The 16,094-nt window shown below is 48.8% G+C and overlaps 6 protein-coding genes across 10 annotated transcripts in view; 5 read left to right on the forward strand and 1 right to left on the reverse strand.

Moving 5' to 3' along the window:
• PPTG_17824 (hypothetical protein) overlaps positions 1-77 on the forward strand; it is a gene marked incomplete at both ends in the record, with an annotated part of 2,685 nt that extends 2,608 nt beyond the window's left edge. The window contains one exon of the mRNA XM_008915862.1: positions 44-77. Within this exon, the coding sequence (XP_008914110.1) occupies positions 44-77 (34 nt within the window). The remainder of the gene's footprint in view (positions 1-43) is intronic.
• Positions 78-4,101: 4,024 nt separating this feature from the next.
• On the forward strand, positions 4,102-4,938 carry PPTG_17825 (hypothetical protein; the record flags this gene model as incomplete). Its single annotated transcript, XM_008915863.1, has 1 exon — positions 4,102-4,938. The coding sequence occupies one exon, from the start codon at positions 4,102-4,104 to the stop codon at positions 4,936-4,938; it is 837 nt and encodes a 278-aa protein (XP_008914111.1).
• Positions 4,939-5,942: 1,004 nt separating this feature from the next.
• PPTG_17826 (hypothetical protein) lies at positions 5,943-7,092 on the reverse strand (the record flags this gene model as incomplete). Its single annotated transcript, XM_008915864.1, has 4 exons — positions 5,943-5,957; positions 6,082-6,441; positions 6,700-6,914; positions 6,987-7,092. The coding sequence occupies 4 exons, from the start codon at positions 7,090-7,092 to the stop codon at positions 5,943-5,945; spliced, it is 696 nt and encodes a 231-aa protein (XP_008914112.1).
• PPTG_17827 (hypothetical protein) lies at positions 7,040-8,563 on the forward strand. 5 transcript variants are annotated; one of them, XM_008915866.1, is made up of 5 exons: positions 7,040-7,578; positions 7,638-7,715; positions 7,790-8,014; positions 8,072-8,305; positions 8,369-8,563. In XM_008915866.1, exons 1-4 carry the CDS (start codon positions 7,489-7,491, stop codon positions 8,084-8,086), a joined length of 408 nt encoding a protein of 135 aa, XP_008914114.1. In that variant the 5' UTR covers positions 7,040-7,488; the 3' UTR covers positions 8,087-8,305; positions 8,369-8,563. The 5 variants fall into 5 exon arrangements, with proteins under 5 accessions (XP_008914114.1, XP_008914115.1, XP_008914116.1 ...); XM_008915867.1 differs by having other exon boundaries at positions 8,072-8,300; XM_008915868.1 differs by having other exon boundaries at positions 7,040-7,542; positions 8,072-8,300.
• Positions 8,564-9,183: 620 nt separating this feature from the next.
• On the forward strand, positions 9,184-11,538 carry PPTG_24241 (hypothetical protein; the record flags this gene model as incomplete). The annotated part of the gene is made up of 3 exons (XM_008915870.1): positions 9,184-10,135; positions 10,206-10,886; positions 10,934-11,538. The coding sequence occupies exons 1-3, from the start codon at positions 9,709-9,711 to the stop codon at positions 11,536-11,538; spliced, it is 1,713 nt and encodes a 570-aa protein (XP_008914118.1). The 5' UTR covers positions 9,184-9,708.
• A 984-nt stretch (positions 11,539-12,522) lies between these two features.
• Positions 12,523-13,296, forward strand: PPTG_17830 (hypothetical protein; the record flags this gene model as incomplete). The annotated part of the gene is made up of 1 exon (XM_008915871.1): positions 12,523-13,296. The coding sequence occupies one exon, from the start codon at positions 12,523-12,525 to the stop codon at positions 13,294-13,296; it is 774 nt and encodes a 257-aa protein (XP_008914119.1).
• Positions 13,297-16,094: the final 2,798 nt, after the last annotated feature.

Here is a 16,094-nt window from a genome sequence, read left to right on the forward strand (position 1 = left end):
CAAATACATCGTATGACCCTCCATTGTTGTCTCTTGAATGAAGCTCAAGTCCATCAGCACCTTATCAAACGGATTAGTCGCTCTACTTGGATTTTTCAGATGAAAAGACATCCTTTTCATCTTCGCCATATCACAATTAAAGCATTGGCCTTTCTTGCGCTGATCCTCCTTTGATAGCTCCAAGCCTCGCACTAACTCTTTTGAAGCCATCTCTCGGATCACTTGCCAGTTTGCATGCGCTAGGCGGTGATGCCATAAACGCAGCGATCTTGCCGGCTGAACAGTGGTCTGCAACACAGCTAACTGAGAACGTGGAATCTCTACCATTGTCTGATAGAGACCATCGACCATATCAAACTCCCAGGTGATATGCTTCACCTGATTTGATAATGTTGTTACCTCCTGGTCCTCACTTGTCTGCGCGCAGAAATTATGATCCTCGTAGAGGGTACGCTGTGACAACAGGTTGGTTGCTCCTTCTACAAACAGAGCCTCCACCGTTATCCATACTTTCTTTTTAGTTGTGGCATCAACGACGGCAAACTTCACCAAACCTTTCATCTGCGCCTTCTTACAGGTATTCTCAAACCACCTCATCACCGTATCACAATCCGACGTCAAAGACACAAATGCCTCACGACATCCACAGATATTTACTCCAGATGCGTTATCCAACACAAACGGAACGTAAAAGCTCTTTCCAGATTCATTTTCTTGCCTAGGATTTGCAAAACACGGTAATGGCTTGTCTTCCACGACTTCAATCATAGTGACAGGTTTGGTCTTCTTTCCACCAGACTTAGTTGGTTTATAGAATCCAGGGAGATCTTCACATGTGTCGTCGTCGTCCTGCTGTTTCTTCACCTTGGATTTGCTTCGGTTCTGTTTACCACCTTGCTGTTGATTATCGTTTCGCGGGTGTCTGCACTCATACGCGTAATGTCCGAGTTTGCCACAATTATAGCAGTCAATTTCTGAGCGTAGACGTTTTGGCTGACCTTTGCCTCCTCCACGACCTCTTTTCCGTTTATTGACGAACGATACACTCTTATCATCGGACTGCGTACTTCCAAACTGTGCTGCACCATTTCCGGCCTGAAAGTTTCCTTTCTTCCTAGCCTTAGCTTCTATCACCGCTTTAGCCTGGTTCAGACGCTCTTCACGACTGGTAAGCTTGATTTTCACTTGTTGCAGAGAGATGTCATCCAAATTGTCAAAGGTCTCAACCATACTCTCATAGGTCTCACCAAGTCCAGTCAATAAAGCAGTTATCACCTCCCTATCCGACACATCCTCATGCATTAGTGTTAATTCCTGCCGGATCGCCTCCACTCTGTGAATATAATCTCGGATCGACTCATTTTCCGGATCAAATTCAACATTTAGGAGCTCTCGGCGTTTGAATAACCCTACTGCAAAGGATTTCTTCTCGAAATCATCCACCAATGCAGCCCACTTGGCCTGAGGATTCTTTAAATGTGCTAGTCGGACTCGGGTCCCATCATCCAACGTATTCGTCAGGATATCATTCAGCAACAGCACCTTGTTCCTATACTCTTTGCGCTTCTGCATCGTAGCCCTTGTGCCGTCCTTCTCGGGCTTGGTCTCCCTTCCGATTAGGATCTTCCAGCACTTCCGAGCACACAATGCTGCCTTAAGACCTTCCTTATAAGCAAGGAAATTCTTGCCATCGAACTTGAGCGAGCGGATAGTATCAACTCTCTGACCTTCCATGCTCTCTCCTTGGGCTCATAACCTTAAAGACGTACAAGGTTTAAAGCTCTTGAGCAGCACTAGCGTAGGCGTTGACAACAGTCTTCGGCGCCTCGAGATGTATTTGAGTGGTAGTTAGGAGCTTTTCTTCTCTCTCTGTCTTTTACTTGAGTCTGAGAAGTTTCTATTCCCAAACCCTGTCTCATAATTCTTCGTTGAGGTCGACCATTTTCTCTTAAATATGCTAACCAATGATAAGCGTGAATGTTACATGAAGGGAACTTGATCGGATCTAGACAACTTCATGGTTTTCAGTTCTACGAAAGTGCATTTCTTGGAAGTTCTTCAATCATCACATTATGCGAGATCCAATACATCAAAGTAATGGTTGGCGAAACACCACTGGGGATTCCTTAACCCAACAAATTCTGTCTTTAAAAAGAGGACGAAATAAGATTCAAAAGCGTCAACTCAACGTGGTTTTGTCCTTAAGGTCCCGATTATAAGGACAAAAATCGAGTGCAAGTAGAGCAATTGCCTCGGTATGATGTGACACTGAGGCAGCTGACGCCATTGTGTATAAGATTAAATTTTCACTTGATTATACTATTGAATTCGAGGACTTTGTAATTTGTAAGGACAAATCGTCTTCTACACAGGATATGAAAGCATAATTCTTTAATAGGGGATACATTTTGCTAGATCCCGGAGCATATTTATTAACAAATTCAGTACTTCATAGGACTATGCTACAGTATTCGAAACTCTCGATCGCCGCAGCGATTGAAGCCTACTTGCATCGTTTGGTGATCTGCTATAGAAATAATAGCCCCTGCAGCCTGCTAAACGCTGGCTTACAGCTACTCAGTGGTTCCGCTAGTATTGATTACAGAACTTTACTACTACAGCATATCGGATGAAATATACGACTGCGGTCTATTCGGATGTAACTGGGTATGCCACGCGCTCCCGCTTAATTTTTTTTCTGAATAGAAGTCTTTGAAATAGCATCGTTGTTCAGATTTCAGAGCTTCTTCGTGCAAGGCGCGACTTTGTTTGAGGCTGATAATATAATAGGTTTTGTTCGACTGACTCACCTCGTACAATAATACAAGCATATACGATAAGTATTTTTACGCCATTCCATTCGCGTTCAAATGAAACCTGCTGGAAGGCCGAAAACCGTTGGTTTTCGTCGATGCAAGGAGCAGATAGCTCGGTGGCATCTGACCTGCAAATATTTTTTGTGGTGGATCAGAGGTGTAGAATAACCTGAAGGACATCCCACAGAGTCCAAATTATTAGCCGTGACTTCTTTAATTCAGAGTTAATATTTCATCCTTCTATTAAGATGATCTTTTCGATTATTACCAACTCCATAACTACCTATGGTAAACGCATGAACATAGGCTGCCAAGTAAAGCTCTCCTGTCTATTGAATAAATAACATCTACAGTAGATGATCTACTGTTGGGAAGACGACCGATAAACACTGCATTCGTTCTGTTCTCTTACGACGACGCATAGCATTCCTGTAAAGGATCCCATAATACGGGCTTAGCTTATAAAAGAAGGTATTGTGTGCGACGGACACCGAAGCTTCCACCACCCGGGCCGGGGAAGAACCCCAGACAACTCAAGTTGAAGATCCACCGTTGCACGCCAGAAGCACTAGATGGTGGCCCTACCACGAAGTCGTTTTTTCGTGAAAGCCAACACACACGCCCAGTCGTGGTCTAAAAAATGCGTACCTCCTTAGGCACAAAATATCATATGGATGCCGCGCACCCGTACAGACACAACTATAACCTTCAGCACATACCGAATTCTGGGGGGTCAAATCCTCTAGATGCCATGTGGTGCGTTTAGTCCCACCGTAAGCATTTGTATTAGATTGCGAAAAACGTAATCACACGCCCCACAGAATACCAAGGCAGGCTTCATTGTTGAGCTCGATGAGGCGTTGGCTATTCTCGCTTAGATTAACTGTTCGGAGCACTGACTACGCGAACGATGTAATGCTGCTCACATGAATTTTGATATTAACGTTAAAAGAAGCGCAGCCGTAGGCTTGTCATGTCTGTGACAGAACTATGCATTCTGACAGTACTGGACTGTACAAGTACAGTACTCACTGAGCACTGCTCAGTCCACTTTGAGCCTCGAATCAATCTTGGGATTGGCTTTTCCCAACGTCCAATCGTTCATACAGGATGAAATCAACATGTACAGCACACTTCACTCCATACATGAAGCTCATAATCGAACTGCCAAATACGAATGCAACTTCGCTATACCGTGATCCTGGCAGTGGCCACCCTTCTCGCATGCGTCGCTGGTGCTTCGCTGGCCAGTGTCAATGGATTGAGCCCTCATCCTACTCACAATATGGGCGCTGCCACGACGAGGCTGCTCAGAACTACCGCTATTAACTACGACGATGATGAAGAAAGACTCGCCGGCTTCGACACAATCACGAAGCTTGTCAAGTCAGGGAAGGAAAAGTACAAGGAAAGCAAGCAGTTAAAGTCATGGCTAAAGGACAAACAGTCGGCAGACGAGGTTTTCGGGTTGCTCAAGCTCGACGACGGAGTCGGGAACGTGCTGACAAAGGAGAAAGTAAAGGTCTGGGCTTCTTACGTCTCCAAGTTCAACAAAAAGTATCAGAACGACAGAGTGTACATGATTGACATGCTTGTGGCTCGCTACGGGGACGACGGTGTATCGATGATGATCGAGGCTGCCAAAAGAGACCCAGTTGCGAAGAAATTGGCAGATAAATTGCAAACAGATCAGTTTCGAGGCTGGATTCGAAGCGAGAAATCTGCCGATGACGTGTTCAAGATCCTCAAACTGGACGATCCAGCAAATATTGCCAACTCGAATATGAACGCTTGGCTCAAATATCTCGATGTATTCAACCATCGGTTCCGAGACAAGGCAACAAACATGCTTGACACCTTCACGAGGGTCTATGGCGGGGAGAAAGAGCTTGCCAAGATGCTTGTAGCTGCGCAGAAAGTGCCAGCTACAAAACTACAAGCTGAGGAGCTGCAGGCTGCGCTGTTCACAAAGTGGTTTAAGAATGGATGGCAAACAAAGGATGTCATGACACAAGTATTGAAGTTAGATAAGACGAACTGGGCTATAAGCCCAGACGCAGTCATTCTGACCCATTACAACAAGTTTTACAAAAACCAAGTAATCCGCAACGATATCCAATAGACTGCCCAGATTTAAAAAACGCTTACCGGTAGGTTTAGACTATCTCGATATCAGTGGTACCCTGTTTTGGTGGACCAGCAGTATAGAGAGAATCCGCCCAAATAGCAACCGCAGTAGCGTCTCGAATGTCCGCGTATCCGGTGCACCTCCAGTACTAGCGTTTGACCCGTGCAGATGCCGCTAAGAATCAGTAACTTGACAGACGGAAGAACTGCAACTACCCAAGCTACTAGCGCTCGTCGGGCTACTTGCCCCGCCCGTGACAATTTTCCAGTCAAAATCGACGAAAGGCCGCGATGGCACACCATCCATTGATCTTTAGTGCTGCTTTTTGACCTCAGCATTCGATGATGCCTCTGTTAACTTACAGTACACGTAACAGTGTTTTGGATTTCGCTCCCATTTCCGATATACAAAACTAAAAACGTATTTTTCGAGGTATAAAATTAAAAGGGACAGTAGACGTGGTATCACCTGGCAGGATGCGTCAACGTCACCATTGTTCCTTCTCTCTAAAACGATATTGCGTCCAAAGATCGACTTCGAAGGGATATTTAACAGCGATAGTATCAGAAGTGGGAGCGGAATCTGTAACAAAGGGAAACGACAAGCATTGATCCTAGGTACCTGAATGGTCAAAAGGAGATTGTCTTTTACAAAGGGAGAACACTACATTTTAGCTGTTTGTCAAAATCTGAGATACATAAAAGAAGCGCTCTACAACGGTAGCAACTTGTCATTTCGTTCCATAGCAATAACCTGACGCCGGCAGAATAGAGTTCGTGGTTTGCCGATACCAGAACCATTGACGCACGCCCTGGTAACTCAAGAACTTGGGTTACGCCTCTAATAGAGAGCTGGATTCGGTCTTCGGATGGCGCTCAGGTGGGGAAAACAAATTATTGGGTCATATACAGACATGACCTGGGTTTAGATTGGATGTTTATTTAGGCCTAAATTCAAACCAGGCGGCCACAGCCCTTTATTTGCTTCATTTGCCAGTTCTAGGTATGCATGACCTAACGAAGTGTTAGAAGTACATATTCCCTTGTCGTCGACTGCCTGCGACACTGCGATCCGTTTGCCACATTTACTAGGGTAGTTTTGAATGGTATGCTGAGTTAGCGTCATTTTTCGATTTACCGCCCACCCAGTAGTCAGTGTCGTCATTGATTTGTTTGTCAAGCTCAAAGGAGGAGTCTGATAGCTCTTTCGACTGCTGCATTGGATTATTTTGCTGACAGAACGCTCGCTAATGCTGGAATCATCGCAGAATGCCTTGACATTTTCACAGAACTCCTGGATAATCTCAGCATCTTCTGTTCGTAGAATGGCCGTGGGCGCAGTGTTCTGGAACGCACCACGCGTGACTGCATCGAACAGCTGGTACCAGATTCGCCGGTGCTCCAACCTAACGTATGCAGTTTTGTGGATCGTGGGTCCACTTGGTGGAGGAAAGTCTTGTACGGCACTTGCTTCCGCGTATTCACTTGATCCATTGAGCTGGAATGTGATTTGGCTTCATCTCTCTCGCACAAAATCGATGGCCGATTGCACGTGGTTGTGTTGAAGCGAGAAAACAAATATTTTTGACAGTTTTGCAGTTTTTGTGAATTGGCGTACGGGCTGGCGCCGGAGACGCGTAGTTCTCAAACATCGAAGATTTTTAATGTTGTGAATGAGCACGAAAATGGTAATGAATGGGTTGATAGAAAAACATGAGTTGATGAACCGACAAAATGAAATGAGTAAGTGGCTCACGAATTGGTTGACTGCTGCGAGATGTTTGAACGGTGTGATTACCTGTTGTTGTTCTTTGAACGGTTCCGGCGCCTGCCATTCACCAAAGTAGAGTCGTAGGAAGTGTAGACCGCGGACTGTGTCGGATGCAATCCAAAGAAGACGCGCCTTGATGCGCGCTAATGCGCACACGTCCTTGTCGTTGTCGTCGATGTGCATGATGAACTCGCGCAGGTCTGGTTGGCAGCAAGTGTTCGTTAGTATGTGGAGTAGTCGTTGTGATGCATGTCATGTTGATAATTACTTGCCGTCGACTGTATCAAAAACTTTTCTTTTGTGTTTTTCAATCGTGATCTTGAGTTTTTTTTTAGGGGAGACTGGTATCTCGTCGTGGGTTGATCGATCATGGGCCATGCCAGATCGTGCGTCATCGTTGGTGTCGAACGAGGCCCGGCCATCACGTTGTCCGCTGCATGCTTATCGGCCGCGTCTCTCTCGCGCTGTTTCTTTGGTGGCATTGCCGTCGAAGGGAGGGTGTGTTCTCTCGGGCTGAATGGACTCTGAGCTCTTCTATATGGCTGCTACGGCAAGGGACTATGCGATTGGCAGATGAAAGCACGAAGGATTCATGAACGCTTTATGGTGCCAATTCTTGATCGTGTGCGACGAGGACGTTGGAACATCGTTCAACGACAGCAGCCTAACAAGAGTCTCTTCTCTTCTCGTCGCAGGCGCGGCACCGCATTCGTGTCGCGCAGCGCTGTTCCCACTTGAAGAACCAAGTTTGTGGCACTCGAGTATGACTAAACAATGTCCGGTGCTGTTGATCGAGCGTTCGAGACTGTCCGCATCGTGGAGGCAAACGTGAGCATGGGTGGCGATTGGCTCGCACGCCCAAGTGTAAGTTGTTTGTTAGCTATTCGAGTTTGATCAGTGTATGTGACTTGCTCGTGTTGCAGAGCGATGCTCCTGTTTGTATGTGCGAGCTTGATGAAGGCGAGGTGCGTGGATGCATGGAGCGGTGTTTAAATCGTTCTGTAAGTGACGATTGGGTGTGTTTAGTTACTGTGAGCTTCAGTTTATAAGATCTCATTGTGGTGGTTATCGGTAGATGCGATTCGAATGTGCCGTCGAGAGCTGTCCCTGTGGAGACCGCTGTAGCAATCGTCAGCTACAACAGGGCACGACGTTAAAAACCGCCGTCATTGATTGTGGTTTGAAAGGAGTCGGCATTATTGCCCTCGAAGACATCGCTGAAGGGCGTCTCGTCGGCGAATACGTCGGCGAATACGTCGGCGAGTTATTGGGACGTCGAGAGGCTCAGTTAAGATCAAAGGTAAGGTGTTAACCGAATCATGTCACACTTACGAGATTCTAACACTGAGAAGTGTAGCTGTATCGCGGTTAACGACACTCCTACATGATGCAAACTAATGCTGATGCAATCATCGACGCTACCCGTATTGGTGGCCGCATGCGGTTTGTAAACCATTCATGCGATCCCAATTGTCAGGTTGAGAAATGGAGCGTTCGCGGCCAGGAACACTGTGATTTGTTTGCGAATAGATGTGTGAGGGCCGGCGACGAGATCACGTTTGACTACAACCTCGTTTCTGCCGAGAGTGAGGTGTGGCGCTGCACTTACATGCAGATATTGCTTGTCTAATAACGTTCTATGTACTCGCAACAGGGATTTGAGTGTTTATGCGGGTCAAGATGCTGTCGAGATGTGATTGGAACACGAAATCGTGCGCAACATCTCGAATGCCAATCGCAGCAGCCAACACCAAGAAAAAAAAGCGGTTTATACAACTTACATTAGATCGTTTCTTGCAGTCTTGACAATCGTTCTCGACAACGCTCCGTAATTTTTCGATGAGAGGGTTTGAGCCGAGCGACGTGGCCTTTTCGGTAGTTGCACTCTTGAGTTATGCGTTTATATCGAACAAGGCAGTATCTCTGTTCATCTCTTTGGAGTTTGGAGCTTTTGTGAAAGTGCCAAGGGGGAGATGGTGCAGCTGCTGCTGTTGGCCGGTTCCCAAGACTTTGGGGATGTGTCCTGTATTGACTGCCGTTTGCAAGCGTGCTTAGTGAACCGTCAGCGGTCTTATCGCGTTGCTGCTGACAGCTTCGGTCTGAGTAGCTTTTATTATCCACCACTGTCCTATATGTTGGTCACTGCCCATGGTCTTCAGCGCTGAAGAACGAAGAAAACGGAATAGGCTCGCTGTCCAGCGTAATCGAGCACGCGAGAGCCCTGAGCAGAGAGCTGAAAGGTTGCAAGCGACAGCGTGAGCGACAACTACGTGCCCGTTCGGCTGTCCGTGGCAACGAACTGTGTCAATCCATCGGTGAACCGCATTTAACCTGGCTAGACAGTGGTGCTCCAACTCTACGCCCCGTGAGTACTAGTACTAGCACTAATATGAGGTTTTGCATCGATTGAGATTGACTCTTGGGACGTCCGGATTCGATGATGCAACATGCGCCTTGTGCGACTGCAGTAAGCTGCGTCAATCGATGACTATCATTTCAATTGGCGACGATCGAGACCGCATTGAGCGAATGCAACTACTGTTGTCCAGCACCGACGAGCACTTGCCAGCACAACTGACAGCCGAGTACGACTGCTTGGATCTGTTCGCTTGTTTAGGTGAAATGCTGCTGTCAAAACGAGGTGTTCATCCAGCTGGCTACATTCAAGTGTGTAAAGAATGCAATGTCAGTTTGGTGAAGCAGTTGGTGCCAAAATTTACAATCAAGAATGGGTTTTATGTCGGTTCACTACCGAGTCATCTCCTCAGCGCCACGCTACCGGAACGCCTGATGACACATACTGTCTCGATCATTGCAGTGACCCGGGTTATGCGTGGCGGTGCGCATCGCGCGATCCGCTCACATTGTCTTGCCTTCGACTCGACGCCGGGACCTGCTGCGACGCTGTTGCCCACATTCATTAGCAACATTAACTGTTATCGAGTCGTGATGGCGGGCCTGTTCACTACCTAACAACAAGCGCGCGTTCGGCAAATGGACCTCGTTCGTCGTCAAGTGGTTGAAGATTTACTGGCCTTCTACTGTGAACACAACGCGCTATATGAGGACGTTGTCGTGAATTGCTCAGGTCTCGCAGCTGAAACGGTGGCCGAGAACTTGATTTCCGAAGAGACCAGCGTCAACGTTGATGTCAACGATGTCGACGGCGATAGCGATCGAGTTGGCAGTGCCACTGAGATTGGTGAGACTGTTGGAGAGACTGATGTCGTAGAGCATAGCGTGGTGTTCATCGCGGAAGACCGCGAAGTCACAACGCAAGACACAGCAACTCTAGTTCAAGTTGTTGAGTTACCGACCCAACACACAGCACAACCTCAGTTTCTTGTTCGACACTCGAGTCGATTTGCTGGCAAGAAGAACTTGCTGTTCGCGCGCATGTTCCCGCACCTCTTTCCGTATGGTAGAGGGCATCCCAATGAGCAGCGGCAGATTTCAGTATATCCAGTTGAGTACTCGACGATTTGTTGAAGACGAGCTGTTCACACTGGTGAGTTTTGATCACCTCACTCTCCAGCGGATGTACCTTCATGTTGCACTAAAATGCCAACGCGATCCTACCCGATTCGAGCGATACAGCGCCATCTCCGAAGGCTCGTTGCTAGAAGCGCTTCAAAACAAAAAGCTGCATCGCCAAGGTAGAGCGACAGTGACTCACGATGACAGTTCCACCGATAGCGACTTCTTGAAAACAGTTGAGCTCAGCACAGGTGTCATTTGGGGTAGTGACGCCGAGCAGGAACAGTGCCGCCGTCGGGCATTTGCCTATCAGGCCAGGTACGTCCAGCCCGCTCTCTTTGTGACGCTCACCCCCAACGTTGGCGACTCGTTTGTTATGGCGCACTACGCGGGCATCTCGTCAGTCGACACACTCTTCGACGCTAATCTGGCTCAGCTACCCAGACGCTCAGCACTCCAAAATGCAAGCCTACGCAATGATGTCGCGTCCGCTCGTTTGTTCATGCACAATATGAACGCTTTTATCGAGCATGTGCTCGGCATACCTCCTACGAAAATGAAGACCAAGGCTTTTGACGGACTCTTTCGTGATGTGAAAGCTTACTTTGGTGTGGTGGAAACCCAGGGCGGCGGCACATTGCATGCTCACTTCCTCGTTTGGCTCACTGATGCGCCGCCCAGCACTGACGCGTTTAGTAAAACCACAGCTGAACATACTACCGTGACATCGCCGCCTATGTAGATAGCATTGTCAGTACTTCGTTGCCGCTTGACGTCGCAGTGAACTGTCAGTTTTGTGGACACTCACTTGAAGGCTTGCTAGCACTGTCGATACCACGTGAAGCGTACGAGAACCCCAACGCTGGTCGAAGCAATGCTCAGGGAGAGCCACTGTTCGTTCGGTGTCCTCAATGTGCCACCAAAATGAGCTCTCAGCACGTGCTTCGACGCATTATTCTCCAGCAACGACCTCCGACATGGCCGCCACCACTACGAACGTATTCTTCGGAGGAGCTCAAAACAGCCGTGCAAATGGAAATCAGTTGTCGAGGCAGTGTTGGTGCGGCAAAGGCTGCCGCCTTTCGTCGAGACATGATTTTAGCAACCAGAGACAGCGTCGACGACACGTACGGAGAGCACTTGCGTACACTGAATGCGGTGCCGTACCGCAGCGAACAACGTGGAGACAACGCCTTCTCCGACGACAAAGTAGCTCAATCCATCATGATGTTGCCGCCCTCGGTCGACGACGAGCGCTGGACGCCAAACGCTACCGCGTTCGCGGTGTCAATGCTCGTGTTCATGCTGAACATCCACTGGTGGTCGCACGTCGGAAGCTGCTTCTAAAAGAGTCGCGTTTCCGCTTCAGGGCAGTGTCGGTATCGGTTCCCACGAGCGCGAGTTGATAACACGGCCTGCACAAGTGCTGGTGTCGAGCTTACGAGGCAGCCACCGTTCGAATACGTCAATGGCTACAATACTACCATGATGCTTTCTTTTAAGTCGAATCACGACGTTCAAATGCTGGTCGGTGGTTTGGAGGCGCTCCTGCGCATCTATTATGCCACCAAGTACGTCACCAAAATGCAAAACGTGGTCGATTCTGTCACGGCCGTGGCTTTAGCGGCATTCAAGCGTCGGGAGCTCCGAGAGCAGCAAAGCCAGACAGACATCACGGGTGGATCATTCGGCGGTCGGACTTACTCGCGTTGCATCCATGGCTTTCGCACTGACCAATCGACGAGATCGCGGGCCCCCTCGCGGCGTTATATTTGCTGCGCGGATCATGCACATACATGAGCGCATCATGTACATCTCTCCCTGTCTACGACGTTTTGCACGAATTGATTCAGAACGGCACGCACTCATGCAACCTCGTCGAGCTTCAAGAGGCTGAGGCCAACGTCACGTTTCGCGCTGCCTCCTTCCTCGACGACTATATCTTCCGTCCGTCGTCGCTAGACCGTATGAATATTTACGAATTCGCCATGGCGTGTTTTTGCCGCAAGCAATCCAAGTCGGCAGCAACGACCGATTTGATTTTGCCCGGTCATCCCCTCTTTAATACGCATTGCATTGGTCATCATCAAACTGAAGCGGTCCCGGTCATTACAGGTGTGCGAATGCCGTACGTAGACTCCAAAACACCTTCCGAGCTTGTTTTCAAACGTGCCAAGTGTGCATTGGCACTATTCAAGCCATTTCGTGCCGTCTTGGATCTCGTCGGTAAACCGGCAAACGAAGCTGCATGGATTGACGCATACGTCCAGTGGGAACCTACGCGATCGAGCTTTGTTCGCGAAGTCATGGCGAACATGGATGATTACCACCATGGCACCGCAGCTAGCGCAGCAGGAGGATGAATCCGGTAGTAATGAACTAGAACGTGAAGCTGACAGTGACGATATCGTTGGGACTCGGAACGATATTGATGGCACAATTGCCAACATGCCATGTGATGATGAGGCTCCCGTAAACGACGGAAGAATCGACGACTTTTGCCATGTTTTCTCTGAAGACGACGACGCGGCTATGGATACCGACGGAGGGAGTCTGCTAATCTTCCCGACTACAGGAACTGACTTATTACGATCGAGTATAGTTCATCAAGAACTGCTGGACCCGACAGCAGAATGTACGGCTCGCACCGCCATTGATCTTGCCAACGGCGATCACGAACTGGCGTTGTCGGTGGCAGGGTTAGAGGAATGGGTCAAGGATCCAACGAGCGACGAAGCTGAACTTCCCCCGGCCGGTTTCACGCGTGATGAACGGTCCGCCGATGTGATAGAACTCATCCAGAGCGCACTAAAGTCGGATCGTGAGTGGTCTCCGCCAAACCAGCAGCATGACTGGCCACCACCAACACCACTGCGACCGTACCCTAGCATTAGCGACGTCTTCACAGCATTTACACTCAAACGACGTCAACATACAGCGTTCATGCTGGTAGCAAGAGCACTACTTCGTCGTTTCCAGCAACAAGAACGCGCCAATGTTCACAAGTTGCTGACTATCGCGCTTGCGACTTCGAGTCCCGACTACGAGACGACCAGCTGCTCATGTTCCTTGGTGGTGCCGGTGGCACCGGCAAGAGTCGTGTAGTCGATGCTATCAATGCATTTTGCTCCGGCTGGCACCACGACAGCTCCTTTGTCAAAGCAGTACTGACCGGAAAAGCAGCCAGTCTCATCGGTGGGCGCACGCTTGCAAGTTTTCTTGTACAACTGGAGCACGCCATCAAAGGAAAAAAAGTTCAATCCACATGACCTGCTCGTCATCGACGAGGTGTCTATGATGAGCAAGGCGGAATGGGTCAAACTCGACGAGCTACTGCGTCGATAGATGCAGGTCGACAATGTCCCGTTTGGCGGTATTCACGTCGTGCTAGTGGGGGATTTTCTGCAGATGCCACCCGTAAGGTCAGACCCAATCTACCTAGACCCCATCGGCAAGGCGAAGCCCAGCACAGTCGACGTCGGAGGATTCGAGCTCTAGCGCAGGTTTACGGTGGTAGTAATCCTTGACGAGTGTGTGCGCTTCCGCGACGACCCCGAATGGGGAGAGGGCTGCTGAAACGGGCGTCTGGGACGCTGGACTCCACAGTTCGTCGATATGATTAACGCGCGTGTTGTGCAAGCCACGCCCGATGGTGGTAATGCTCAGCATCTTCCGGATCAAGCTGTTGCATCTGTAGTTTTCGTCACGCCGGAGAATTCGACGCGGTTGGCGATCAAAAATGCGTTCATGAAAGAAACTGCAGCCAAACTATCGAACAACGTATACCCGACCCGCGTCATCGCGAATATCAAGGGTGCCCTCAACGGCCTCAGCAGGAGCGACCTCTGCTGCGTGCTCAGCCTCCCAGACAACAGGTTCGGCCGGATGGCTCCATTCCTAGATCTAGTTCAAGGAATGCCCATACAAGTGACACAGAATGTTGCCACCGCCAAGGGTGTAGCGAACGGCACGCTAGGAATACTTGAGTACGTCCACTTCCCCACGGGCACCCACTATCGACTTGTTCACGACGGCGCCACTTCCACAATTGTCCAACTGCCAAGCCAGTCTCCAGACTACGCACTCATTCGCGTGCCGAGGCCACACGCTGCTTCGATTCGCCCTGGCCTTGACCCCGAATTATTCCCCGTGTTTTCGCAACGGAAGCGTATACGAAAGCAACTATCACGCTCATACCGGCTCCAGATGGGCAGCCGCGCTACGTCAAAAGTGCACCCGCAGCAATTCCCCTTTGTATGCGCGGTTGGCTCGACCGTATATAAAGTCCAAGGAGAAACACTGCAATCCATGATTGTCGTCGACTGGAAATCAACGCAGCCACTCGCCAACAAACCACAACAAACATATTTGCTTGTTTCGCGGGTTACAACTCGGAACGGACTGACCGCACTAGCACCACTTACGCCGAAGCTCGTGGAGTGGTCGAAGCCGTCGGATCACGCGCTCCACGAAGAAGAACGCCTCAACGATCTCAGCAACGCCACGTTAGAGTAATTGCACCTGCCAGTGACCACCGACGTGACGGACCGATACCGCGATGGAAACAATCCGCAATCTCGAGATGAAGCACCATAACCAGTAGGTAGCGATCACCTTTGTTTGGACACAACTGTAAGCGAATGCAACCACATAATATACAATAAATCCATCTATAATGCCGTACCTCGGTCTCACATGTACATCTCCGCTACTGCGAGATATAGACCAAGCTCTCGCTAGGTAGCGTGAAGCTTCTCCCTCCATACAATGCGTATTCCCCGGCATCCACCTGCACAACCGCCACTGTATACCACAAAGTCTGGCTTTCAAAGACACGATCAGCACGTTATCCTGCAGACGCCACTTTTCACACTTATACGCTCACTCACCATAATATAAGAACATACAAACATCACCAAGCTACGGCGCTGGTCACCTGTCCGCCCGATCACCCGCAGAATTCCAGTTCCAATCGGCTCGATCCGGTGCCTGTTGATTTCTCCCTCTACATCTTGGATTGAGTATGTAATCGTGGTTGCAATCAAAACAATCGAACGCAGTTGACCGAAGTTGAGGTCGACCAAAGGTCGTACGCTCACAAACATCCGCTATACCCCCTAGGATAGTTCTTTGAACCACGAACATGCCGCTTTCGAAATTTCAGAGCTTCTCAGTGCGCAGCAGGACATAGGCCGACGCCATTGCTCAGTTGAAGACATGCGTGGGCGTGCTGCTATAGAAGAACTGGCGCGTGAAGCAGCGCGAGCGCCGCTTGAACCGCGGGAGGCTTGGCAAACGCTGGCTGTACCCGGAGCTCGTTACGGACATCATCATCTCGCTGGAGCTTATTCTACTGTTTATCCAGAAAATGTGCGATTACAACGCGCAGTTGGAAACGTCCTAGAACATTATCCATTCGCGTGGGCTCTACTAGTAAAACAGTGGAAAGGAGCTAAGCAACAAATATTTTTACTTTAGACCTTGATATTCCGAAATCTGCTAATCCTTTTCGTGATTTAACCCTACCGAAAAACTTGAGAGGGGTTTAGCAGGAAAATATTTAAAAATAAAAGTTGTGCAGCATACAAAATTGTAAATGACTGTATCAAAAATGAAATTTAAAGGATAATAAGGGTGCGCTGGATTTCTGTTCGTGGTGTGTTTATGGACGGAACTGGATTTAGAAAATCGTAATCACAGGCAGCACGTCAACTTGACTGAACCAAAGTGGTATTCAAGAACTTTGATTGCTACATGTATTTTCGCGATCAATAAGACGCAGGCTTCATTGTTGAGCTCGATGAAGCGTTGGCTATTCTCGCTTAGATTAACTGTTCGGAGCACTGACTACGCGAACGATGTAATGCTGCTCACATGAATTTTGATATTAACGTTAAAAGAAG

Source organism: Phytophthora parasitica (assembly GCF_000247585.1).
Source record: "Phytophthora parasitica INRA-310 unplaced genomic scaffold supercont2.76, whole genome shotgun sequence".
Taxonomy (NCBI): Eukaryota; Oomycota; class Peronosporomycetes; order Peronosporales; family Peronosporaceae; genus Phytophthora; species Phytophthora nicotianae.

Bases quoted from the DNA above. Each gene is read 5' to 3' on its own strand.
- PPTG_17827 (XM_008915865.1), top strand. From the start codon at position 7,489: ATGTCCGGTGCTGTTGATCGAGCGTTCGAGACTGTCCGCATCGTGGAG. The intron at 7,579-7,637 runs GTAAGTTGTTTG...CTCGTGTTGCAG, and splicing joins ATTGGCTCGCACGCCCAAGT to AGCGATGCTCCTGTTTGTAT. The intron at 7,716-7,789 runs GTAAGTGACGAT...GGTTATCGGTAG, and splicing joins AGCGGTGTTTAAATCGTTCT to ATGCGATTCGAATGTGCCGT.